This window comes from Carassius auratus, unplaced genomic scaffold (assembly GCF_003368295.1).
Source record: "Carassius auratus strain Wakin unplaced genomic scaffold, ASM336829v1 scaf_tig00035628, whole genome shotgun sequence".
Taxonomy (NCBI): Eukaryota; Metazoa; Chordata; class Actinopteri; order Cypriniformes; family Cyprinidae; genus Carassius; species Carassius auratus.
The window spans coordinates 45184-73116 of NW_020526248.1; the positions used below are offsets into that span (position 1 = coordinate 45184).

General features: G+C 36.5%; 1 protein-coding gene across 1 annotated transcript in view; it reads left to right on the top strand.

Moving 5' to 3' along the window:
• The window catches only part of LOC113082039 (uncharacterized protein C8orf34 homolog), a 73966-nt gene that overhangs the window by 4188 nt on the left and 41845 nt on the right, over positions 1–27933 (top strand). The window contains exons 2-7 of the mRNA XM_026253963.1: positions 7554–7698; positions 7786–7917; positions 11424–11552; positions 11981–12009; positions 12580–12743; positions 19135–19301. Of these exons, the coding sequence (XP_026109748.1) occupies positions 7554–7698; positions 7786–7917; positions 11424–11552; positions 11981–12009; positions 12580–12743; positions 19135–19301 (766 nt within the window). The remainder of the gene's footprint in view (positions 1–7553; positions 7699–7785; positions 7918–11423; positions 11553–11980; positions 12010–12579; positions 12744–19134; positions 19302–27933) is intronic.

Genomic DNA, 27933 nt, shown 5'->3' on the forward strand with positions numbered 1-27933 from the left:
AGTGAAATGTTTGTAAAGAAGCAGCATAATTGATCTCTGTTGCAAGAATTATGCGTTCAACCACAAAATACACTGCAGTTTGAGCAAATGGAGGTTTGATTAGCATACTAATGCATTCAAGCAATAAAACCACAGGCAACCGCACAAAAGTCATTTCAGTATTTGGAACGTATACAGTTAATATATTCATCATTCGTTCAGTATGTATTTATGTGTATCCGGGAATCCTGTTATTATGGCTGGAGGTTGGATTTACTTGCAGTTTACTGAGCCACATAAAAACTCGGTAGGAATCTAGTTGTTTAATTGGCCCCCGATTTCTCTCCTTCACAGTGGGGGAAGCATTTTCTGTTTAAAGGAATACTTCACCCAAAAATTTAAAATTGCTGAACATCAGGTCATCCAAAATGTAGATTGGGTTGTTTCATCATTGGAACAGATGTGAAAAATTTAGCATTACATCACTTGCTCATCAAGGGATGCTCTGTAATGAATGGGTGCCATCAGAATGAGAGTCCAATGAAGTGGAAATTGTCCAAAGCAGTTCTAAACAAGTATGTCGGTGGATTTTGATGTGTGAAGACAACAAGGGTTGGACATTTTCACTGGAGGAAGTGTTTTTAAGGATAATGGACTGCTATTTTGGCCAGAAGCAATACAAATATATTAACAGTAAATTTACTTGTGGATTAATGTGTTGTTTTTATCAGCTATTTGAACTCTCATTCTGACGGCACCCATTCACAGCAGAGGATCCAACTGGTGAGCAAATGATGCAGTGTTGCATTTCTCCAAAAACGCAAACAAACTACACATTGAATGTCCTTGAGGTTGAGTAAATTTCCAGATTTTTGGGGGGGACTAACTATTCCTTTAAGATTTCTGAAGTACAGTACAGTATATTGACTGAAATCATGGCATGGATGCTTCTTGATTGGGTCTGACCATTGTGCTATATCATAAGGGATGTAAAACCAAGATTTATGAAAAAAACTTGCCTTTGCCATAAGACCATTCCAATGCATTTCAGAGTCAAGGGTACACTGGCCCTGAGTGCATTGCTTTGTTCTAGAAAAGCCATTCAGTGTACAGAGAAATTTGTGCGGCTAAGCTTCCCCAGGGCTATGTGTAAGGATCACAGCCTAGACCTCTCTGAAATAGTGTCAGCTGATGTTCACTGAACTGTTGGTGTGAAGGAACTAGGGGTTGAAAGTTGTTTGAATTTCTGTTCTTATAATTTCTCCAGAGCATGCTGTACCTGTGTCTTAAAGCTGCAGTGTGTGATTTCTGCACCACTAGCATCAGCAAACAGGATGTATAAGGAATGTATTTATTTCATGTGCAGTGATTTCCCTTTTTCTTGTTCACACTCAGCCTTCAGTGGTTCATTTTTTAAAGGTCATGCAGTGTGACTGAAATACCGAATGCAAAAGACATTCTTTTTTCTATTTTTATTTTTTTTTGCATTCATTAGTGAAGAGATATTTTATGCTGCCCAAGATCTGTTCTGATAAAAAAAAAAAAAAAAAAAAACTTTCTTAACTTAACTTAAACTACTACTTCTAGTAAGATTTTAAAATGTGCATTTGGACACTTTACTATCCCATGAGGGCATAGGGAGGGTTTGTGAATGGCAGTGTAGCAATGCAACTGGGGGGGGGGGGTATGTTACATGACAATATGGGTAATATGGTACGTCTGGATTAAAATATCTTCTGGCTATAGGTTTCTTGAGCAGCAACTGTCATTGTGAAGCTCCTCAATCTCCCACAAGTGACAGACTGCATGCTACATCAGCACACAGAATATTGATAAAACCAATTGGCCGAAGAATCATCACATTTCCAGCTTGTAATTGAAAATGGGTGTCACCACAGACAATTGACACCTCAAGAACAGTTCAGTCTGGTCTGGGTTGGTATATATTAATGGGTAATATAGATATATCAAGTTTCAACTACAAAGTTCAGATGGGATTGGGAGGCTATAATTTAACAGCATAATGTTGAGGGAGGTATGACAGAAAACCATTTTCTGTCATTCAATAGACAACCTAAAATGAGACAGAAATGTGTAGGATGTGTGGGTCTCGTTGAGACTTTGTTAATTACAGCAGTGGGGCTGGACACACACACATACTCACGCATGCTCGCTCGTGCACACACACAGCTCTGTACGGTACCCTGACAAGAGACACACACTCAAAGCAGGGTTGGATAATGGAGAGGAGATAGAGAGTTCCCTCTCTTGCCTTTATTTATAGAGATTTCTTGGCGGTCTGGGAAGTAATTAATGTTTCAGTGACCTGCAGACACCCGAGGCGTCTGCGCAGCATGAGCTCCCCTCCGTTGATCTTGAGCAAATGCCCTGCATTACGAAACAAGCTCACCTGACAGAAGCAAAATAAATGCAATATTAAGTGGAACCCATGATCAAATCATGTCCAAATCAAACATGTCTGAAGTTGTAGTGATCCCTTCTTAAAGGAAGAGTTCACACAAAAATGAAAATTTGATGTTTATCTGCTTACCCCCAGGGCATTTCTTCAGTATAACACAAACCAAGATATTTATCTCAAACTGTTGCAGTCTATCAGTCTTACAATGTAAGTTGAGGGGAATCACGGCTAAAACATACAATGAAACAACAACGACAACAAAAATCATACACAAACAAAACCAATACAAACCCTGTGACTCGTGACGATACATTGATGTATAAAGACACAAAAAAATTATTTATATCGTTTTTACCTCTGATTCACGCAATGTCCAAACTGTTAGATCGCTCCTGAGCAAAAACCGGTATAAATAATGTTCAGTTTATTGCACAGACCGATCGTTTTGTGTCTTTAGACATAATGTATCATCACAAGCCGCAGGGTTTAATTTTGGTTTGTTTGTGTGTTTTATGCTTGTTTTATTGTATGTTCTAGCCGTGATTCCCATCCACTTCCATTATAAGACTGACAGACTGCAACGGTTTGAGTTAAAAATCTTGGTTTTTGTTCTACTGAAGAAACAAAGTCCCCTACATCTTGGATGCCCTGAGGGAAAGCAGATAAACATCAAATTTTCATTTTTGGGTGAATTATCCCTTTAAGAAATTGAACACCATTCTGATATAGGAAAGTCTGTGATTACCACATTTTTTCACAATGCTTCTGAAATTTATTGGCCTTTGTCAAACACCATAAGTAAAGATAAACCCCTTGTTGTGCAGCTGCGTGCATATTCATCATGGATTTTTTTTTAGCAACTTTGTGAAACAGTTATGTGGTTTAAGTAGACATCCCAGTTGACGTACTGTATGAAAGTTAAAGCAATACAGAAAGTCTGATCACGCACTCTGCTGAACAATGTATCAACGTCAGCTATGTGTATATGTAATTAATTATCTTAATTATGCACATTATTGTTTGTATTTTTATCAAAATGATATTAATGATTTTTAAAAAGCCTTTTATGCTTACCAAGGCTGCATTTATTTGATCAAAAATAGAGTAAATATAAAAAATATTATGAAATATTTACAATTTAAAATAAAAGTTTTCCATTTAATAGCTACATAAAATATATATTCATTCCTGTGATGCAAAGCAGAATTTTCAGCAGCCATTACTCCAGTCTTCAGTGTCACATGATCCTTCAAAAATCATTCTAATATGCTGATTTGATGCTCAGTTTTAAATAAAGATTCCTATTATTATCAGTGCTAAAAACTGTTTTTTTAGTTTAACATTTTTGTGAAAACCATAATGCAATGTAACGTAAGTTGATTTAAAATCACTAGTTATTTTAAATTATATTCAAATAGAAATCATTCTTGTGTATATATATATATATATATATATATTCAAAATATTACTGTTTTTACTGTGTTTTTTGTTAGAATAAATAAGTAGTTGGATAATAGTTTTTAAATCTTTTGCTTAATTATTCCAAACGTATGACTATTGATATATACATGCCACTCTGTATATATGTAAAATCCTTCATATTTAATATTTTATATATAAACGAGTTGTCTGTGTTGTCTGTGTTGCCCTCTGCGGCCGTACCACTCCTTGGCTTTCCTCCTCCTTCTGTCTCAAGGGCTGGAACCCATCCAGAACTCTGACCCAGCCTTCAGTCAATGTTTCCCTGCTGTGACATGAGGCATACATTAAAGAATCAGAAGAATAACGAGAGTGCAGCCTCAGGAAATGCAGAGATCTGGTTTAAAACTCAACATATATATACAGTAAGATCAACTGTGGCAACATATTAATAACTTATTGCATCCATACTGTGTCTAGACAGTGAGTCAGGAGACTATAGAGTAAATAATACACTTTAATCCCGTAAAAGGGAATTGTTACTTCATTTTCTGAAGTATTTCTGGCACTGATTGAGACAGTCTGTAGTACTCTGTTGAAGGAAGAAACTTCATGGAAGCGAACATCAAGAGAATTTGCATCAGCAAGAGCAAGGTTAAAATGTTTAATGAATACAATCTGGATGTTATTTCAACCAGTCTTATAGGACTATTTGTTTACAACATTTAAACTGCCCAGTTGAATGTTTCTGGTAAAGCAATTTTTATAATATTATAAAAAAAAAAAATGAAGTCATAATCACTGCACTGAAGATTGTTGTAGTATTCAATAAATTTAATGAATGCTTTCCAGACCTCTCTCTCTCTCTCTCTCTCTCTCTCTCTCTCTATATATATATATATATATATATATATTTGCTGCAATTAGTTATCACAACTTGAAATTCAACATTAGAATTATTAATAAGGTGTTGTTGCAATTTTAAAAAGTAAGTTTTTGTGTTTGATATAACATAAAATTATACATTTAATCCACTTGTTAATTGCAGCAGCATTTTTACAGTTTATAAAACACAGCATTAACTAAATATTTTTTATCAGGTTAGATATCTCAATATTTCAAACCCTATTCATGGTATTTATACTTTATTATTATTATTATTATTATTATTATTATTTTGTGCTGCAAAAAAATTAAGCAATGTCCCTTTGTTCAATTAAATCAATCAATCAATCAATCAATCAATCAATCAATCAAAAAATAGTTTATGTTTAATGTTTATGTTTATGTCCCCCCCCCCACCCCCGGAAAACAAAGATATTGTTTAAAAAGGGCAACATTTTAATCCATTTGAGTGAAAAATTCTTAACCCTTGAGCTGTTAGAGCTCAAAACTGATGGTCATAGTCAAGCACATTGTATTATGGGATGCCGTATTCTATCCAGTGGTCTCTGCTGAACCCTGCACATTTTGGCAGATGTAGTAGATCACCTGGTGTTTTAATGTGTGAAAATGTGCTTATTGTGCATGGGTTACATACTATTGCAGAAATAGTAAGAGTAGGGATGGTGGGACAGGATGTCTTTCTAAACATTCTCTAACAGAGAATGCTTGAAAAGATATCCAGACAGAGAATGTCAGTGCGCTGAATGAAGTGCTTTGGAAATGTTGTCCAACACCAGCTTGTTCTTTAAAACTGGCACTGAACTTGGCTTGCAGTCAGATTGTCTATTAGAAAGACTGGGATTGCTTTCCCCTGCCAATTTCCCCAGTCTGTCAGTATGATCGAGAGATCCTGTGTTTCTTCATCCTGATGATGCAAGAAAATCAATTGAAATGCTTATTTCTGTGCAGGGATTTTGACCTAAATTTCAGCATATCTATGCACGTGGTTATTATTAAAATACAGTATCTTATTCACTGTCAGTGAGTCTTTTCTCATTGGATGTGACTTTCCAACCGTATCATCTCCCTGTTTACAGTACGTCTCTATTAAAAAGGTCATTGAAGTAAACAGGGAAAACACCTCTCAGAGAGCATAACATGCTTGAAATGAGTGTGTGCTAATCCACAATGTTTTTTCCTGTTTACCACAAGGGCAATTGCTCCCTAGGGAGCCTGGGGGAGTTACAGTAACAAAGCCCTGCTCAATTTACTTCCTGCTAAACCCACAAATTACAGTTCTCTTTTATGGACCCCTTGTTACTAGGTTAGTTTAATTACCAAACAAGGCTTATGTGTCGTAATTACCTCATTTACATCTACCGTCTTGTTGATTTGTGATTGTCTGGCTTGTAATACAGCACAGATAATTTTTTAGTGAAAGGGCAAACTGATAAAAGTTGTTTTTACATGCACTAGATTTATTTATAAAATGTCTAATTTTGTTTTTATATCTCAAAAGAGTTTAATTGGACAATAGTAGTTTTTCCAGAGGAGGGTAAATTTATGGTTCACAGGCATACTTTATGGTTTTAGTTCAGTCTGAATTCAATCCGATTGTGTTCTCACAACTTTGATTAAACATATTACAGTACAAATCTGAGGGGTGCTCTGAGAAAACTGATCCTGTCCGCACTGGATTTTCTGTGATTAAAGTGTATTATTGGTTTCAGACACCTTAAGGGGCCGTTCACATATCGCGTCTTTTGCGCGCTCAAATTCGTTATTTCCAATGTAGGCACGCGGCATGCGCGCTCATAATGGAAGCGACGCGGTGCGACGCGCCCGTTTTTTCCAGGTGCGTCCGCACCGCATCGAGTTAAAAACATTTCAACTTTTCAGAATGCCGCAAGCGCACCGCGGGTCATGTGACAAGAACTAACCAATCAGCTTCATCCTTTCCCATAACAACGTTGAAAGCTCAGTTAAGATGAAGGAACTGCTGTTCATAATTGTATATGGATTGCCATTTTGAAATAAATTTAGTAGCAGAGCTACTGCAAGCGATTTTTAGAGCTGCAAATCCATTTATCCTTTGCTGAAATTTCCGCGTCTTCATGGAGAGAGCACGTCATGGTTGCTTAGCAAAGACAGATGCCTCAGGGGCGCAACTGCTGTCCGAGCGCTTTGGAAAGAAGGAGAAAACGGCGCGCCTAGCGTTTTCCACGCGTTTTTAGGCGCCATATGTGAACGGCCCCTAAAAAGACTTAAAAAGTCTTAAATTAGTTTTTAAACTCTTCAGATGCCCCTGATCATTAAATATTTTCTTAAATTTAAATTCTAGAATCAAATTTCTGTTCTAGCTCCCTTTTTCCAGCCACCTGTTTGGAAACTCCTGGTTTTGAAAACGAATCATGTCTGAATAATACTATACACATTTTAAATGTAATTTTCATGATGAAAGTTTCCAGAAATTGAATCCTGTCCAGATTTGATTTTGTGTGTGTGTGTGTGTGTGTGTGTGTGTGTGATTTCAGTATCTTATATGCTCTCTTACGAGGTACCTTCCAAAATTACATTTAAAAATATATTTTGTAGTATATTTTCAGTTTTCAAATTTATTTTCAAATTCTACAAGCTATAGCTCATATAATACTCAATGGCAGTGAGAATGTGCCAATGCCCAATTACCTAATTAGTTTTCCTGATGCTGAATTCTTGTCAACGCTGCTGATTCAGGTTGGCACGACGCAAGCTGGCGTGACAATGTGTCACTTTATCTGAAGTTCTCTGGCATGTACTCACATGATGCTGGATGTCGGTACTCTAATCGCTTTTTGTTTGGCTCTGAAAGGAGATGATGACCAAACTGATAACTGAGACACCAGACCACCCCATTCCTTTCCTCATTGGCCATCTGCAAACCAAGCAGGAGAGTCCTGGCAGGATTCAGAGGACTCTGTCGGGATCTGCAGCATTGTGGGCCGAGAGCTCCTCAGGTGGGTATAGTTCAGAATCCTTCAAGCTGTTTTGCACATAGCGAAAATGGAGATCACTACCAGTTTCCTCCGCCTCTCTCTCTATAGAATACAAAGGTACACGACGGGACTCCAGGAGTTATGAAAAACCTTGGCAGATCCATCCCAAGAAACCCAAGAAATCAAAGAGCGACCTGGCTGTGTCCAACATTTCCCCTCCGTCTCCTGAGTCTAAATCATGTGAGTCTCGCAGCAAGAGAGAAGCTTGTGTCATTACATCAGTTTTATGTGATTCAGCTGGCTGTTAATCTGAGATCAGCCAAGCATTTTCAGAGATCAGAAATAGAGGAGACTGTCTGTACATTAGTGAACAATGACGACTTCTATCTTTAGATGGTGCCATTATGGAAGCTATCAGCCTGAGCTCTGAGTGTTACGTATTGCTAAGGGAGTAATTTATATCAGAGTCTTTAATAATTTAATATGATGCTACGTTACTGACAACGGTTCTATTTCTGCCTGAATGGAGGCTGTCGGCCAATTTTGAGGAAATGGCATAAAGGAAGATTGTAAATACGTGTAACCTCATTTTAAACTGTGGATGTGTGCCTGTGCCCATTTCCAGCTGACTTATTTAGATGATTTTCACATTAGTGAAAGACACTGCCAAGATGCAAAAAGTATGAAAAGTAAGAGCTTAGTTTGAGGGGAAGGCCTAAAATTAAGTCATAAATGCAACACAAAAAAAATATTGAGTGCATTTACATACACAGTTATATGTAGATCATGCTTTACCCTATAAAGTCTACCTTATCATATTCAATATGCACATGATTTTTTAGGCCTCTGAATTATCAACAATATCAAAAGGTTATCAGAATTGTATTACTTTTTGGCAATATAAATAACAACATCTGCACCAAATACTATTTTTTAAAGCTCTGTATTCCCATTATATCATACTATATAAACCATAAAGGCTAAAATAAAAACATGAATGTACCCCCCGCCCACAGATCTTTTTATATTTTGTCAGTACTCAATAAACATTTCTTTTTCCTTTTTTATTTTTTTAAGAGTATTATTTTGCATGTTAGGCTTTACAAGTTTAATTGTATGTCATGTAACCTAAAACTAAAATTTCCTAAATTGTTGTTCTTTTATCAATAAGGAAACATATTCAAAGTCTCAAAAAGTTTAATGTTTTTTGGTGGTTTTATTACGAACATTCAGTAACATGTAAATGCGCTTCTCAGAGTCTTGATATCTGCAAGTGTGTATGAGATTTGAGAGCTGCAGAAAATTTAGCTTCTTTTTTTTTTTTGCGTGAATTATTCATTTAACATCTTTGAAGTGTAGGCAACGTCAGGTGTTTACAAAAATGTAGGCTCTTGGTTTCCAGGCAGTGATGTTTCAAATAATGAGTCCAGAGGTTACTCTGTAGCAAAATAAACACAGGGTTATTTACACATGGAAACATGCTGCAGTATGCATACAGTAGTAACTCTCATTTTCAATCTCATGCATGAGACAGAAAGTCAGAATCTGTTCTTCCTAAGCAACAAATTGTGCAGGACTCTGATATGCTATAGATCTACCTGATTTATTGTCATGATTCTGTCATGATTTCATGCATAAAAGCGCACTCCGTAAGGCATTAAATACTCATTGCAGGCCAATCCAAATGATCACCCAGATCATCATAACATTCACTAATTGGTCATTCTGGGTATCCAACATCCAGCTTTACTGCTGTGGTGCTTGATCATGGAAGCTAATAAGCTGTTTTGTTCTTTTACCTGAGATAACCTGTGCTGTCATTATGTCATGGACTTATCTATTTTTCTAACCTTTTGTTATGTATTTATTAATTTATTTTGTATGTATTAATTAACTTTTTTTGTCAGGTAAAAATGCAGCTCTTACTGTGTGTCATAACATTACATTGCAGAGTCACTGCAGTGGCAAACACATTTATCTGTGTTCTAAATTATTTAGTGTCACACTTTTGCTGCAAGTGCTCTTAGTAAGACTCACAGAGGTATTGCACGTGTCTGGCAATCTGTGCACATTTAGATTTTTTATTATTTCTTTATTTTTTGCACTGAGGCTACGCACAGTGACAGAAGACTAAAAAGGTACTTTTTCCTGAAACAAATCGTCAAGAGTCCTCGGATGATGGACAGAGTAAAATTGTCTTTAAAATGCCCAGTGATTGCTCAGGTCAGAATAGGGTAACTGATACTGATTTTAGTTGGATGTGATATTTCCATATTTATTGGATTTTGGTATCTTCTGACCTGAGAAGTGTGATGTGATTTGCATAAATTAAAAGAAATAAAATAGTGTTGTAATGAATTCTAACAATGTATGGATGTGAAAATGTGATATGGCTTGTGTGATTATCAAATCAAATCACAAAGGTGTTTTTATGAGTCTGATGTGCTGCATTTTTCGGAGTGAGGCACATCATTGTGTTTATTTACACTAGGTATGTTATAATACCAAAAATCTATGGTACGGAAATCCGATACCATGGAAAAAAAATAACTTTTAACATTACAAAAACACAAACAGTAGTGGCCCTTGGCCTTCAAAAATAAATAAAATGAATTTTGTTGTCACTGTACCTTCAATTCAGAAGTCGTTATCAATACCAGTACCAAATCCCATGATCCTCGGTACCAATTTCCTCACCATAGCAAAAAATACTATAATAATTTAATATATTAAAACATTATCATGCAACCTTCAAATATTGCTAAACTATGTAAACATTGTATTAAATATATCAAATGAGCGTAATAAAATAACAAACATGTTACAGATAACCGAACAAGTGGCTGGTCTATTGCACTAACACTGTTCTGTTCTGACACAACAGATTGGTTTTGTCCTGTCCATTGCTATGATTATCATAATGTCAAACATTGCAATGTTATGTTATACACAGAAAGTTAGCAAAGACTATCTCTGACTGATATCATTTAAATTTAGCCACATCACAAAATCACTGTGTGGAAAATCTGTCTATATTGTGTCTATACAATGAATCTCTTATTTGCATTCTGTTTATAATTTGTTGTTTATAAGAAAAGGTGTTGGTGAAAGTGCAGCGCTCATGCTGAATGAGCTCCGTTGTGATTCTGATTGGCCGTTGTGTTCACACGCTCAAAAGAAATATCTGTGATTGGTTACAATGCTCAGTGCTGCAAAAACATGTTGTAATATAAAACATTTGACGCTCTTCAGTCTTCACTGTCATAGTCATGAAACTTCTGTTCCTTTGTGTTTTCTTATTTTGGTCATATTCCGGTTCTTTCGGACAGTTCGATTCAATAAACCAATTAATACATAAAGCACCTGGACAAGAAAAGCAATAAAGAGATTTATGAAATAGTTGGCCGCAACCAACTCATTCTTCAAGTACAACAGAGGAAGCTAAGATTAGTAGGACACTGCCTAAGAAGACATGAGAGTGACTTGATTAACAAGTGAATCTTGTATGAGCCACAACAGCGGCATGACAAAAGAAGTCGAGGCAGAGTGCGAAAGCTATACCACCAATATATTGGCGAACTACGAGAAGCAATCGCAAAGAATGGACAAAATTAGTGACCGGTTGTCAACCTACCTTGTTCGCAGCCGATTGATGATGATGATGATAATTATAATTATAATAATTATTATTACAATTATAATTATTATTACGTATTTGAAAGTATTTTATTTGTCTCCGGTTTCAGTGCCTCGTTCAATACTGCGCCCTACATGGGACTGGAGGACCAAACCTGAGAGCCGAGACTTTGATGAGCTCAATCACATACTGCAAGAGAGCAAAAAGCTCGGCAAGGCCCTGGAGAACCTGTCCCGCAGTGAGTGAACTGCCAGCTACCCAGTGTTACACACACATGGAAATCTTAAGGAATAAACTGTGTAACTGTGAATTTTCTCTATTTCTTAAAAAATATTCTAAAATAAACACATTGTGTTGCAGCTAAAGGCTCTCTAGGTCAGTGGTTCTCAATTGGTGGGTCATGACCCCAAAATGAATTTTGACAGCAGGAAAAAAGCAGTGCCAGAAGCAAATAATAAAACACAGCTAACTATAAATAAACTAAATAAATAGGCTTATCAAATACATATAAAAAATATATTCAGGGTGAAAAAAATACATTTTGTACTGTGTAGGGCCATCATAAATTATGAGTCCTGGAAAAAGAAATTGAGAACCTCTAATTTTCAGTGTCCAATAAACTATTTTCTGATGATATTTGACCTGTGAATTATTTCCTTCGCACAGGCATTGCTGTTACAGATGACTTTGACCTGGTATGATGTTTTTCTTCTTATCTGGTATGCTTTCTTTCAGTAATAGAAATCAAATACTAAAAAAAAAGGAAAAAAAGATGAATAGAGAATCCAGCTAAAACATATGTCTTAGTCATATTTCTCAGAATACAGTACAGTTTTTAAACTTTAATAGCCTGTGTCTTTTTGGCTGCTTGCCCAGGCTTCCCTCTGTTCCCAATTTAGTATTTCAAATGAATATTAAAACATTTAGCTATTAATGCAAATGAATTTCTTCCTGTAATACTGTTATAGAGGACATTTTCTCATAATTGCCAGATGCTGATAAACTAGTGCAAAATCATAATGTCAAAGCTGAATTTTTTATTACTGCTCACCATGCATGTCCTCCGTTATTAAAATCTATTTGACGTAAAAATTACTGGCCACGCAAGTAGCGTAGATAATGAGTCTTATTTCAACATCAGTCATTTTAAATATAACCTCTTAATCTGATTACTCCTTTGCATAACCTCTGATTGTTTTATGTTTATGTCTCTATCCGATCCTCTCTCCTTTTATGCTGATCACAACTCGGCCTCCCTTTCAAAGGACCCTCTGGCGTATAACTCAATACTGCGGCCGCGTGTGGTGGGTGAGTGGGTGGGCCGTGAGGAGGAAGATCCTGACCCCCTTGCGGCTGAGATGCTTCAGCCTCCTGTCCTAAGAGCCAAAACTGAGGGTTGGGTGAGCAAAGACAACAGCCCTGTTGGAAGGTGAGACACACTTTTGTATTTCATTGGATTAGAGAAATGAGATCTGCAAACAAATGATAGTAGATGCTTGTCTTTTGAAACCATTCAGTGGAAAAAATTGTGACCATTGAGAAAATTTGCAGTGAAAAACAACAACAACAAAAATGTAAATAATAATAATAATAATAATAATGGCAGCTGTGGTTGGCAGATTTTTATCATAAAAATATGAAAGCCACGTTAAAACAGATTTAAATTAAATTTACAGTAAACTATAAGCCATCAAGAATTCTGGAAATGTCAATTTAATATTTTTTCTTAACTTCAATTTAAGTTTTTTTTTTTTTTTTTTTTTTTTTTTTTAAACTGTACATTTAATAGTATTTTACTGTAAAATGACATAAAGCAATTTTTTTTAACCATTGCATTTTACAGTCTTTTGCGGTAAAATTTACTATATTTTGTACAGTGTAACTTCAGAATACTTTCACATTTTTACTTCCTCTTAAGTTGTTGAAAGGAAAGAACATGACAGCCCATTACATTCTAATTTGTTCTAGAAGGGTTATTTAAATATAAAAAGTGCCATGATAAAGTGAGCCAGAGTTGAATAAAGCATATGTCATACTGTATAATGTACTTTCTCTCGATATCTCCATAAAGCTGAGATGTTTTGTCAGGCTTTCTAATCAAAGAATGCCGTAGCCTCCGGTAACCCCACATAAATCCCTCGAGGGGAAATGTTCTTTGAATGTCTGCATAGCTGTATATCTTTAAAACAGCAATTGCAGCTCCTTGACCCTTTAAAGATGTTACCAGGGTGGTTTTAATTGGCTGGTGTTTGAATGGAGGGCAGAGGCTGGCCACAGAGAATGCAGCTAATTAGAAAGGATCAGATATTAAATAATAAATCATATTCAGAAGCCGGCTGACAGAAGAGACTTCATTCGATTGAAATATTCTCTCACTTGATTACAGTAAATTATGGAGCCTTGGGTGGATACCGCAGGCATCCCCAGTCCACATAGCTGTACAAGCACTGGCAGAAACTTTCTTTACAGAGGACTAAGACAATGGGCTGCCATGATCTCTAGCCTTAACCGTCGTCAGATTGAATGAATCATTTCAGGAGTAAACGCATTCTCCTCTAGCACTGTGCCTTTTTAGTGAACCAAAATACACCTAATAACCAATTCTGAGATTAGGTCAGTGTAGTTATTGACTAGCTTTTTGTTTTGGACTCTAATTTTAAAATGTAGTTCTGTTCCCATTGTTTCTGTGTTCACTTCCTGTGTTCACTTCCTGTTTCACTTATTGCATTGCCTAACATAGATATGTATAGATAGATGCCATTAGCAGCTGTTTCAATGGGCCACTATATGTTAGCTGTCCACCATTTTGGAACGGTCAAAGACAGTCGTTGCCTGGATGTCTGCAACCCTATACGCATGTATGAATATCTTTAACTGCAATAAGCTTCAGCAGATAATTTAGGTAACCTAACACAATGCAACAAAACAAAGCCATTAGCGAACACAACATTATAAGTTACCATAGTTTTAGAACCTGTTAAATTGAGGTAATATCTATTAAAAACTCAAACCAATACATTCTTGCCTTTGAAAATCTATCCACTTACCTAAGGATTTAATTTTTACTTTTTTTATTATTTTTTTTTACAACCAAAGGCTGCGCAATGTTGTGATCTTGAAACTCACTGATTTGTATTGTGAGTGATGACATGCTGACTGCTTCAAGATGGCGGAAGCATTGACATGTCTGGAGCAGTCAAATGTGACATTTACCTATACATACTGTATCTATGTCGCCTTCCTAGTTTGTTTCATTAGTTAATTTAATCTGTTTCAATCTCACCTCATTAGCGCTTGTTATTGTGTGTTTTTATACCACAGTGTTAACTGTGTACATTGAAACGGTTTCTCTTTTGATAGTTGATAATAAAAGTGCCCAGCTCTCATCCCTTTTACATTCTTCATGGTTCAGCAGTGGGGCATGACCAGTTAATCAGTGTAGCTTCTTGGTGAAAATAATCACTACACTACAAGTTCGTTTTGGTCAGGCTTTTTGCACTGTATTTGTGGTCTTTTTTGAACATGCTGACATTTCTGGGGATAGCCCCAGTCGGGGACAAGACACCAAAACTGGGGCCGTCCCTATATAATGGGGACGTCTGGTCACCTTAATTTACAGCCCTAGTTCAGACCTTGCTTTGTCATTCAAGATATGAATCTGCAAGTTCATAACCCCATACGCAGGGGAGATGAATCTTCCCAACAGCCCTGCACATGTGCTGAAGCATAGCAGGGCTGTTTTCAACACCTGTTCTGCTATTTGACATAGAGGAAGAAAACAGCAGCTTCTCTGTATAATAGACCACCGCCTTCCCTCTTCTGGAACAAGATGCTGTTTTCCCCTCATAACCTCACCCTAGAACAGCGATGCTCTCCTTAGCTGTCAGTCTTCGGGCGCTGCAGACAGACGGTGGAGGACGTCTGGGAGAGAGTCGAAGCTGCTGGGAAATTAGGTAGAGGTAGAGGAAGAGGTGGATTCTGGGAAGGCTTATTGTGACTGATTATAGAGATAATAAAGCCAGTCTGCAACTCCTATTAGAACAACATTTTATAAAGCGTAACCCCCTCGTTGTCTCTTTTTTTTCTCCTCCTCCTTTCTGTTTCCATCAAACTCCTATGCTTCACGTCCCTCTTCTTTCCGTACATTCATAAACATCCCCATCAACCCACTCTCACTGGAGGGTTTCAGTTGATGACAGTCAGGGGGTCTAAATGCTCACACGAGACCGTTTGAGTCGTTTGCAGCCCCCTAAAGTGCCTACTTTAGTTATGATTAAGGGCTAGGAGTCAATTCCACCGTTCTTGTGGGGGCATTAGATATGCAGTGTTGAATTGACCTTATTTGCTGCAGCTCCAGAATGATTAGTCACATGGCATTTACAACTCAACTTACTTGCTCAAAAAAAAAAAAAAAAACCCTGGCTGCAGAAATAAGCATGCATGATTTTCTTTTATTTTTATTCATCCAATGACTTAAATATATTGATTCTATTTTTATATTCTATTTTTTTTTACTTGCATCGTTAAACCAGTTGGTGGAAACCAGTGTCTTTTTGTGCCACTGAATCATTTTCTTAAGAAATTTTAATTCTGATTCAAAAGTAGATCATGACTGAAACAGCTCTTTCTTCCCTTTTATTCATTAGGTAACTCAATCACAAATCAATTACAATTATCAGCGGCAGTAAAAAAAAAAATTATATATATATATATATATATATATATATATATATATATATATATATATATATATATATATATATATATATATATATACATATATGCCATCTTTAAAAGCTGCATCTACTAAACCAGCAGCTGACCTACGATCAGTGAATCTGCATTCACCACACTCCCCACTTACTACATATCTTCCCAAATCATTTGTACTTAAATCACAGATTTGCTCTGTGTTTTGAGTCATATTAAGGTTTCTGTCAGCAACAAGAATGGACGTCATTCTTATTATACTGACCAATTAATTTTGTTTGATTAACCTTTCCAGGTCACCATCCATCCTTCCTCCATTCCTATTGGATGGCTTTCACATTTACAACCAGTTTACTCATGAAGGCCCTTGTGGTCTGTGCAGTTTCAGCCTATTTACATCATGGTTATTCTTTATTACTTCATTCTCAGCTTTGGTTTTGTGGTCTTGTTTTTCTTTTTTTGAAGCAGCGAATGATTCTGTGGATACAATCAGTTCTGCCAGGAGGACGTTGTGGAGAGTTTCTCATCCCACAGGAATGCGGCAGCAGTACAACTTTAGTTCTGTCTAACAAGGCTTCATGTCTCCCACGCGAGGGTTTACACAGTTTCCTTGAATTGCATTCATCTGAAGCAATATCATTTTATTTTAGTAGCCCAGCCTCAGATTCATTGTTTGAAACAGTCTAATGATCTGAACCTTGGTCAGACCCCATCTGAGTTTCAGCTTGTTCCTAAATCATTATTTGTATCAACTGTGTTTCACAAATTTCCCTCCACTAGAACAAGTGCCTTGAAATGATAGGATAAATCAGGTCACTAATTGCACCTCTGTGTAATTAAGCCAAACTGAGCTGGAGTTGTCACTACAATTTGTATTAATGTGAAATGCCACTGTTTATTGATTGATTTATTATTATTATTTTTTTGGCTCTTCTATGCATGAAACAATTATTGTAGTGCCACAGAGGTTTAATGGAGTGATTGATTCATACAGCTCTCTGTTCACAGAATTAATAACATTTGTTTTCAGATATTTCATCAGTTGGTTCAAATTGAAAATGTGGCATTAAAAATCTAATTTAAACCTGGAAATCAAAAGGTGTTCTTAAGGGAACAAGATGAGAGGAAATAAGGTTTTGTCGAAGAAGTTTTATGGCAAAACACATAAATTTTTTTTTGTAAACAAATGTATAGTTTTTGAGGGAATGTACAGTAACAATTTTGTGAGAGAACATTAAAGTGTTGTGAGCTGATGCAAATTTTCACTGGGAATGCAACTTTTTTAACGAAAGAATGTAAAAGCATTGAAATATTTCTACTTATCTCTTTCACCTATGTAGGTTTTGGGTTTGTACAAAAGCGAAAACATGGGAACTTTATGACACAAAATGAGTAAGAAATATTAAAGATTCTGCTATATATTTCTAGGTCATTGATGATACTTTTTATTGGAAAACAGTGGCATTAAATTAGAAAAATACATAATGTATAATGTACTTAGTCTTCGCTAGTGGTCTAAGAAATTTGGGCAGAACCATGGTACTAAATGATTAACATTTTACTATATTAATATGGTATATACACCGTTCTCTAAGAACTGAAGAAATGTCCACAAAATTACCTGTGACCTATTATTTATTGAGCCATAGTGCTCATGTTGGAATTTCAGGTTCAAGTCTGGCTTGTACAATATTGTCTTGATCCAATATTGTCTTGATCCTTGTCTTCTGTGAAAAAGAACAAAAGGCCTACAAAATAATCCCATTCAAGTGCAGAATACAGTAAAAATGAAAACAGTATGTGAATGTTTATGAGCACCGGGACATGTGTCTCAGCATTGCTGACACTGTAGTACATTACTGGAGAGTTGAGAATTGGCTGAGTGACACCCAATTAGGGAAAAAGGGTGAAAAGGGCTTTAATGATTCATAGTAGAGAGATGTGCAGTATTAGCATAGCCATTAGCATAGTAATGTTCATCTAAGGATATTTAAACAGATTGTCTTTGGCTTTAACCTTTCGATTATCTGTGAATAATATCATTCCATAAGGATAACAATCAAATTAAACCTCCGAAGACTATTTTTATCGACACGGGAATAATTAAGCCAGTGTAGACGTGAAGTGCGGCATATGTTCATTATTCATTCAATTTATTTCTCCACTAATTTGCTCAAAGTTGAATAATTGATCTGATATTTCTTGACCAGGAGTGAACCCTATTTTCTGGCTATTTTTGATTAATTAAAGATAAGCAATATAGATAAAAGGACATAATAAAATTAGTTCTCATTTTTATATATTCATATAGATGTAGGACTGCACAAGTGGTTTATTTAAATTCCAAATTTAATATTATATATGTTATGTTGTAGAACTCTATGATGAAAGTGAGCTGAAATCCATTCAGTATGAAGGACGTACCTGCTATTAGACATTCTGGTGTATAAATATATATATATATATTTAAAAAGCAACTTTATGTTGTTTTTTAATATTATAATAATTGAAATATCACAATTTATTGTGTTTTTATTAAATGATGATAATTATTCCAATTAACAAAGGAAATTGAAGAAGACATCAGATTAAATGTTAACTTTTTTTGCTATTTTATTTATTTACTTTGGTTTCTGGTGTGAAAACACGTTTCTTATGGGCTGTTTTAATCTTAATCTTAATCTTAATCTTAATCTTAATCACCAGCGAGCTATTTCAGTTTGCAGCCCGCTTCCACGTAGATTGCTAGATATTTGAATAAGACCTCCTCAGAGCCATATACTGTACAGAGTCCAAGGCAGCAAATTCACAGAAGAGAGATGTGGGGTGAGCAGTGGCCTGATATCATTTAAAGAGACATCCACCGAAATGGGACGCTGTGAACAGAGCTGTTTTTGATCAGGTTAAAAGTATGTTCATTTACACGACCATTGAGGAATTTTAACCAAAATATGTTACAAACATTTAATGAAGACCCTAAAGAATCATACCAACTTGTGGAAAATGGGCATCCAATGTCCCCTTTTAACTTTTTAAAATTAAGCTATGAAAGGAACCACTTTTCTAGATGTTAAAGCTATATTCAGTTTCCCCTTTCTCTCTGTCTGCAGCCTGAAAATGGAGACAAAGGGTAAAGGCTTAAAACAACAACAACAGAATCACAAGAAACTTCTGGCAGCCATGTTGTCTCAGGACTCGTTTGACTCCATGCCGGACTCGGCCCCCTCAGTCACTGAAGACGAGATGGAAGATGAGGATGATGCCATGGAGCTGCTGGGTAATGAGTGAACAACCATGCAGATAAATATCACTTTAGCTTGTTTCTCACTTATTCCTCCTCATAAGCTCATAATCTACAAGCAATCATATTCTCACGCATACCCAAACCCAATTACATGTTTGTGGCTAATATCACCACTGATTTTGAAGCATCATCTGCAGTCTGCAAATTATTTCAGGAATGCCTTTTGATTGCTAAAGAACATTCAGCATCATCTAAAGAGTATCTCCTCATATCTGCACTCTTACTAAAAAGATTTCATACTTTCATGAGAGGGAGCTCACGTGTAGTATATAATATATTAGTTATAAAATCTTGTAATATGTACTGTATTGTGAATTATAGAATGACAAACATAACACTAAAATACCATGTCAACCATAAAAACTTGGTGTGATGAAAGTTATCTTACAAAAAGGTTTTTTCAGCTATGCAAACACGTTGTTGTTGATAAATTCAGATTAATGCACTGTAATATAATCTACGTATACATGATATCAGTGTTGTTGTTGTTAAGTCAAAGTAATATAACTATTAAATAGTTACACATACAGAAAAAAAATCACAATACAATATATATATATATATATATATATATATATATATATATATATATATATATATATATATACATATATATATATATATATATGTATTTATATATTTTATACCACATTTTTTATTAAAATTCTAATGAAAACTGAAAATATCAAACTAAACGCTAATTTAAAATATGAATAAATATTGTAATATTATATACATAGCTCTAAAGTAACACAATATATACTGTAAATCAGTGTTTATAAACCACTGTTTACAGATTGATAACCAGACAGCAGCAAACAGCACAGTCATAAAATTATATTTAGAAAAACCAGGACAAATGGCCATGGATTGTATTATTCTATTCTGAACAGACAGTCACGTTTAGAATCCCTAAGAAGGACTATGATTTATCCTCGCTGCTCCAGTGATTACATGAGCATGATATAAGTCCCTGTTTCTGAGCTGGTGCCAGACCACCCTTCAGGTACCAGAGCTTTGTAGCAGTTTAGCTCTGGGGTGTTTGGTCCCTGCATGTAAGTCATAACCCAGTGTTTCCCACACAAAACACAACTTGTGCTTTCATGTGTCGTTTTCAAACTTGAATAGAATTAAAGTTTGAATATGAAGTGTTTCAGTTTGTAGAAAGCAGAACTATAATATTAATGAAAAAAAAGGATATTTTAGTGCACTTGAAATAGCATTGAACACACATCTTTTTTAGATCAGCACAGCCATTGACGCAAAAGTGAGCGCAAATGCATTTGTTACTTAAATGACGCGTGGGGAAAATGACATTTTGAAACTAGCAAACACACTTGCGTCGTACTGCGCTGGGTGTATTATAGGGCCCAATGAATGTGAATGGCAACCATAGCCCTAATGCAAGACTGTCAAGGCAAAGTTTTGAATAAATAACAACTTAAAAACTGTTTGTTTGCCACAAAGCTATCGCATGGCTTCAGGAAACTTGCACAATTCGTATGAACTGCTTTCATGGTGCTTTCAGAGTTTTTTTCCTGGTCACTTTCCACTCTCATTGTATGCAACATACAAATGCTGCAGCATCTACTTTTGTGTTCCACACACTGCTTTGGAACAGCATGAGGGAGAGGAAATGATGACAGAACTTTCTTTTCTGAGCAAGCTATCCCTTTAAATAACCGCATCAGCGTTTATTCCCGAAAGTGGCACTAAAGAAGCTTTTCATCAAGTGCCAGTTGAGTTCTAGCTTTGTGTGTGAGGGTAAAGAGTTTGCCTTCTGACACTCAATAACAGAGACCTGTCTGGGGCCGATTTCGTTTTGTTATTTTTGTGGGACGCGGTGTGCCCTGGGTTGTGTGTGTCTGTTAGCCAAGACCTGGTGAGCTGAACTGCTGCACTGGGGCTTTCTCCTGCAAAGGATGCTGGGAGATAATGAGATTTTGTGTGCTCTGAGGCAACAGCAGCGAGGGCATGAAGAGATGGGAAGTTGGGATGGGAATACTTTAGTGATATTACAACAAACTCTTTCTGTTCTCCATCATCCCATGCGTCTTTTCTCTAACTATTAGTTATTGCTCATTAAAACTCCCACTTAATTAAGTTGAGTTTGACTTCCTTGACCGAGAGAGTATGTTGTAGGGCTCCCTGAAACTTTCCAATTGCACTTACCATCATTAAAAAAGCTCACTTGAGTGCCTGCTAGAAAGCCTCTTTACCCCCTTAGCAGACCCCCAGTAACCCAGTAACTGCAAAAGAAGATCTCTATGGCTATGTTTAGAATACTAGTAGTATTTTTTTTTTCAGAAGACTATAGTCTATTATCTATACTGTGCATATTATGTATACTTACTACATTTGTCATAATGTGCAAAAGACAAGGTTTTCAAAAATGTTAATGCCAATATGATGACCCCCCCCCCCCTTAAATATCTATATATTTCCACACAGAGAATATAAATACATAACTATAAAATATGTGTGATTAGAAAATGTTATGAATTAAGAGTTATTAGTATGACATTTTAAAAAACAAACGTTATTTGCATTTTGCTTCATTTTGTTTATTTTATTCTTTTACTATTTTTATTCTAACATAAGCTTATTGGCTTATATATTGTCAGTGATCTAACGAAATTTGACGCTACTTTTACTTACAATTAAAAAAATGTTTTTTTAAATAAAATAAATATCTTATATAAATTTTACATTTATAAATTTAAAATATTTAAATAAATAAATGTATAAATATCTATTTTCTGTTTAGCAGGAAGCACTCCTCTCACTTTGGAACCCTTGCTCTGGTGCTTTAAATAGATAATGTATATGGTTTGAAGAGATGTTGTAACATTTTCTGTGTAGAAAAGCCATAAGAATCATATTTTAATCCAAATGATCATAGACTTATTGATTCAGTGGGAGAGAGATAAGGATATATGGTTCTGAGATGAACTGCTCTCAGTAGTTGCAGACTGATGGAGTTCCTGGTGTATAGTAGTGACCTGGGCTCATCACTCATACTGAACACCCTGTCAGAGGAACTCAGACAAACAGAGAACAGATGGGAGAGAGTCACGAGACAGGAGTGAGACACTACATCTTTGGATCTGTGATCCCTCCTGACCTAAAGCAGACTGTACAGTTTGACTCCAGTCTCATTACAGCATCATCACAGAGAGCTGTAAAGGTCACAGCCACTATCATGTGGCTAATTAATCCCTTTTGATTCTGCTGGAAACAATATCATATACCTCAGTCAGAATACAAATGTGCTCTTACTAAAAGATCATCTGAACATAGGAAACATTGAAGATTTTACTCTGCTCATTCGGTTTAAGATACAGTATGTAAGAAACGTTTGTTATACACTAGCGGTCAAAAGTTTGGAGTAATTAATATTTCTACATTTTTTAATGTTACTTTTTAATGTCTCGTATGCTGTATTTATTGCAATGTAAAATAACACAATATAATCTGAATATATTGTAAAATCTAATTTATTCAGAATCAGAATCAGAATCAGAATGAGCTTTATTGCCAGGTATGTTTACACATACGAGGAATTTGTTTTCGTGACAGAAGCTCCGCAGTACAACAGAATGACAGCGACAGAACATAAAACACATAATAAAAGAATAAAAAATACAAATATGTAGACAGTGAATGACAATATACAAATGACAATTGTAGGCAGGTATATTACAAAGTGAAGTTATGTATGTACATATATATTGTGTGCAAAATTTAAGTGTATACTAAGTATGTGTGTTAGATAAATAAAGTGTGTGTGTATATAAATATAAAGTGTAGTGTGTTCGCCATTATTGTCAGCTGTTCATAAGATGGATTGCCTGAGGGAAGAAACTGGTCCTGTGTCTGGTCGTTCTAGTGCTCAGTGCTCTGTAGCGTCGCCCAGATGGCAACAGTTCAAAGAGGGAGTGTGCTGGATGTGAGGGGTCCAAAGTGATTTTGACAGCCCTTTTTCTCACTCTGGATAAGTACAGTTCTTGAATAGATGGGAGAGTTGAACCGATGATTCGCTCAGCAGTCCGGACTACCCTCTGTAGTCTTCTGAGGTCAGATTTAGAAGCTAAATGTGATGGCATGTGATGGCATGTGATGGCAAAGCTGAATTTCCATCCATCATTTTCAAGCATTACTCTAGTCTTAAGTTTCACATGATCCATAAAACATTATTATCAATTTTGAAAACAGTTGTGCTGCTTTATATTTATGTTGCAATCATGACACTTTCTTTCCAGGATGCTTTGATGAATAGAAAGTTACAAAGAAGAAAATGTAAATGATGTAGAACATTTTTCTAACATTATAAATTAATTTACTGTCACTTTTGATCAATTTAATGCATCTTTACTGAATAAAAGTAAAGTATTTTTTTTTTCCTAATGTATTAACTGTTCTGAGAATTTTTCAGACTTTCATTATTTCAAAAACAAACAAAAAACTAAATAAAATCATAATTATTCCAAACCTTTTATATTTAAAATTAAAATATTAATTGTTTACCCCCATAGGGTGTAGTTATGTATTTGGTATCAATTCTGTCCCTTTCATTGCCATTTCAAATGATCTGAATTTCGCATGTTCTTTTACTGACCTCTAGTGGTGGAGATCAGCGCAGCAGTTCTCAAAATGTGTTTTTGTCGATTGTCCTGTTCTAAAATTCCTCATCGAGCCTCCGCAGCATTACTGTGAGAATCATTTGAGCCCATCAGTCACCCATGCCCTTCTCTCTCTGGAGAAATTCTGGTGTAATTATGTTTGAACCCTCTCCCCACCTTGCTAAATACTCTGTAGAGAAATTAACTCAATTCAAGTGAGTTTAATTATGCTAATGAATAAACCTTGTAGCTGATGTCTTCAGCCCAGGGTTTTTTTCTTTCTTTATTTTTCTCAATTTATCATGCATTCAGTGGAGGTGCAGCTCAGGCTGTTTTCTGAACATATTGTCTGGGCACTTGAGGGAATCAGCTGCTGTGCTGCTCTAATTGTCTTGCTCCTCTGGCAATTCTGTGAAACTGAAGTGAAATTCATTTTTAATATATCACATAATCAGGGAAAACTGAGGGGAACTTCTTAATTCTGTTCTTTTCTATTTTTCCTTTTTATCGTTTACTTGAAATATTAAAAATTTGATCAGTGGTTATGGTACAACATGCTTTCATATCACTAAAAGGTTTAAAAAAAAGATTTATGATTATTTATTTTTTTACTTCACAAGGTTATAGTAAAGTTCAGTTTTGTTTAAAGTAACTGATACAATTATTCCAACCCTGTGAACTTTAGGTGTGCTCAACTTTCATTTAAATGGATGGTTTACTCAAGAATTAAAATTTGCTGTTAATTTACTCTGGTGATTCAGAATCAGTGGCTACCATAACTTTGAGAAACAAAGCATATACAGGCTACACTAAAATAATACTAATGGCTCCTGATGATATATAGACATAAATGATATTACAATATTGTATGTGTATATTAATCCAGCCATTGTCTGGTTATATTCTCTAGTTTCATTAACAATTTATATATATATATATATATATATATATATATATATATAGCATGTTTTTAAAACCTCATCATCTCAAAATTATTAATAATTATAGTATAAAACGTTGTATAAAATTATATTTTGTTAGTTTATGTTACATTTTATTTGTTATTATTATTATTAGACATATTAGAGTTTGACTTTGGCAATGCCTGCTTTTTACCGCTAGATGGAAATCATAGTTATTTTTTTATTTTATTTGAACAGCTTGAACTGTTGGAAGTTAAATGAACCAGTGCATTTGCTGACATAGAAGACGTAACATTGTTTACGAAGGGTTACACAAATCTGACATTAGTTATCCGGAAAATTATATATAACAGTTGCCGACCCAAAGTCTCCTTTTATTCTGGGATTATTTCCACTAAAAAAATAAGTTCTACGTATAAACAAATCAATGAACAAAAGCAGTCTCAGTGGAAAATGACTCACAACTTTTGTATATGAGATGAGTATATGTGGGGCCACTCACCATACATAGCACACAGGCCACCACTTTTTCAACTCTTCAAATGGGGGTTTTTGAAGCAAAACCCTGTTTTTGGCAGCATGTTGTTTTCTTTTGGTTAGCTAATAAACCAACGTGGTAGAAAACCCTTGTCCGAAGACAACAGTGCTTTCCCATACCAGAGCAGCACTAAATTTTGCCTTTATGACTTTCATGGCTTCATGAACTTGATGGAGATACAGATGTAGCCACACATTTACAGTAAATGATGTCTGAAGAGAGAGCTCACGGGACACTGGTTGCTTTTTTGCTGTGCTAGTCAGTCTTGGCGAAGACAGATGCTTACAGATATGTGTAACTAAGAATAAAATAAATAATGTAGATATATTCTCAGGTTGTTTTACATGTCTTAAGCTGTGGCCAGTCAGCGGGATGAATAAGCAATTTCTGCCATGGTTTAGGGTTTCAGATTTTGTGGTGGCATCCTTTTATCTGGGATATGGTCTGTCTCTGAATGTAATTCAGGTCACGTCTGATACCTTTCAAACTCGAGAAATAGATTTATGAAGGAGTGTTCATGTGGGATGATGGGACAGTGTTGATAAATGGTGCCCTTGTTTCACACAGATCTTGCGTTGTAATTGTCTGGAGGGTGATGCACATACTGTACATACTGGAGAGGTTCTGTGTGAGATGAAGCTCTCTCGTGCTGGATGCCCACATGTATGGCACATTTAAGACACCCACTCTGTCTTGTTCAAAGAGACCCAGTTGACATAGCGGCCGTAAATCTCTCAATGTGGTTTGTTGGTTTGGCCGACAATAGATATATGTGAAATTATGGGTTTTTTTTTGGGGGGGGGGGGGGGGGGGGGATGGGGGGGACTCCAAGGGCTGAGAGAAATATTTTATTATGGTTCATAGTTTTTTAATTTGTAATTTCTATGTCTTTACTGGGACACATTAATTACTGAAATAAAAAATAAAAAATAAAAAAACAATTACTGGAATGCAGAATTTTTCAGCTACGGGAATGCCTTCAGCATGACAATTCTATGAATCCGATTTGTAATCAGTCCAATGGATGGGCATGACATCATGGGCAGGGTGACGTAACGACCAGGAAGTTTAAAGGCACGTGCTGTGGAGCCAGCGTCAGCTTTCTGTCATTCTGCAAGAGCTTTGAGTGTGTGTCAGTCGCTATCTGTTTCTGAGCCTTATTTAGTGTTGTCTGCCCACTTATAAGCTCCGTTATGTCTAAGCTTCAGTCGAAAGAAGCATTTGTGTGAGCAGGCGGTATTCAGGCTGTGTCTTCCTCCCTGCCCGTGCTATATTTCGGGTGGGGACACACACCGTTTGTGTGTTGTCTGCTTGGGAAAGGGGCAAACAGAGTCAGCTCTCAAGGGAGTCGACTGCCTTCATTGCGAGCCTTTTCTTACTGCCTTGCTTCGCTCTCAGAGGACTCTCTTTGAGGAGGGAGCAGCGGCTGTGCTCGTGGGTTTCGTATATGGATCTGGTGGAGGGAATGTAGATGGGCAGGTCCCTATCTTCTTCCTTAACCAGCAGATCCTGGAGCCCGCTTTTGGGGTTTCGGAAACCTGCACTGTGGTCCTTCCCCTCCCAGGTAGAGGGCACGATTCTCCACCTTTCTCCAAGGAGATTGATACGGAGGCCTTCGTTGAGCTTGCCAGTTGCACAAGCATCAGTTACACAAGAATATAATGCATAATGTTATAATGAGCTGCTCTCGATGGGCACGCTCCAAGGACTCTAGTTTGGTTGTTTCATTGCATTTCATTCTGAAGAATAAAATGAAGTATTTATCTGACTATGAGAAGTTTTCGGATAAAAGAAGGGCTTTTCGGATATAACTTTCTTACGTGAGAGCACATATTTAGCTCTCTTCCTCAGAGGAGGTTGAGGCAGTCAGCAGGGGCTGTTTGGTAGGAGCAGTCCCAACCTCCCGTGTTCCAGCTCCCCCTCCTGGGGGCATCTCTTCTTGTACTCCGCAGAGTCTAGATTCAGAGTGGCACTCCCCTGCCAAAGGCTTCTAGCGGAAGGCGGTTCTGTAGACCATCCGTCTCACTGGATTGCCTTCATCTAAAACATCCCGATGCCTAAGGCCTAGGACTTCTGAGGGCCAGCTCCCTCTTGGGAAGAGCAGTGCACACCGCATGACACAGTGCCCATCTCTCCTTAATGCCCTCAGGGGATCAGTCTGACAATCCTGCCAGTGTTCCAGGGCGTATCGGTCTCCGGCTAACGCTTCTCTCAGTTACCACCCGGAAATGTAGCGGTGCTAAAAGGCTTGCAACCTCCACGGAGGTCTCTAGAGCAGCTGGCACTGCCGTCCCCTGATGGCTCGCTGCTTCAGGCCACCAAGCTAGCTGCTGTAAGTGCACCAGAGTCCAGTCTTGTGAGACTGATTCCCTTAGTAGACTATCTAGCAGCGTGGAAACTAATGTTAAAAATGTCTCAATGGGTCATGTGCACTGTAGAGAGAGGCTACAGAATTCAGTTTGGTTCTCCCCTGCCTCGGTTCAGTGGGGTAACCCACACTCTGATTGGTCCTGTGCAGGCTC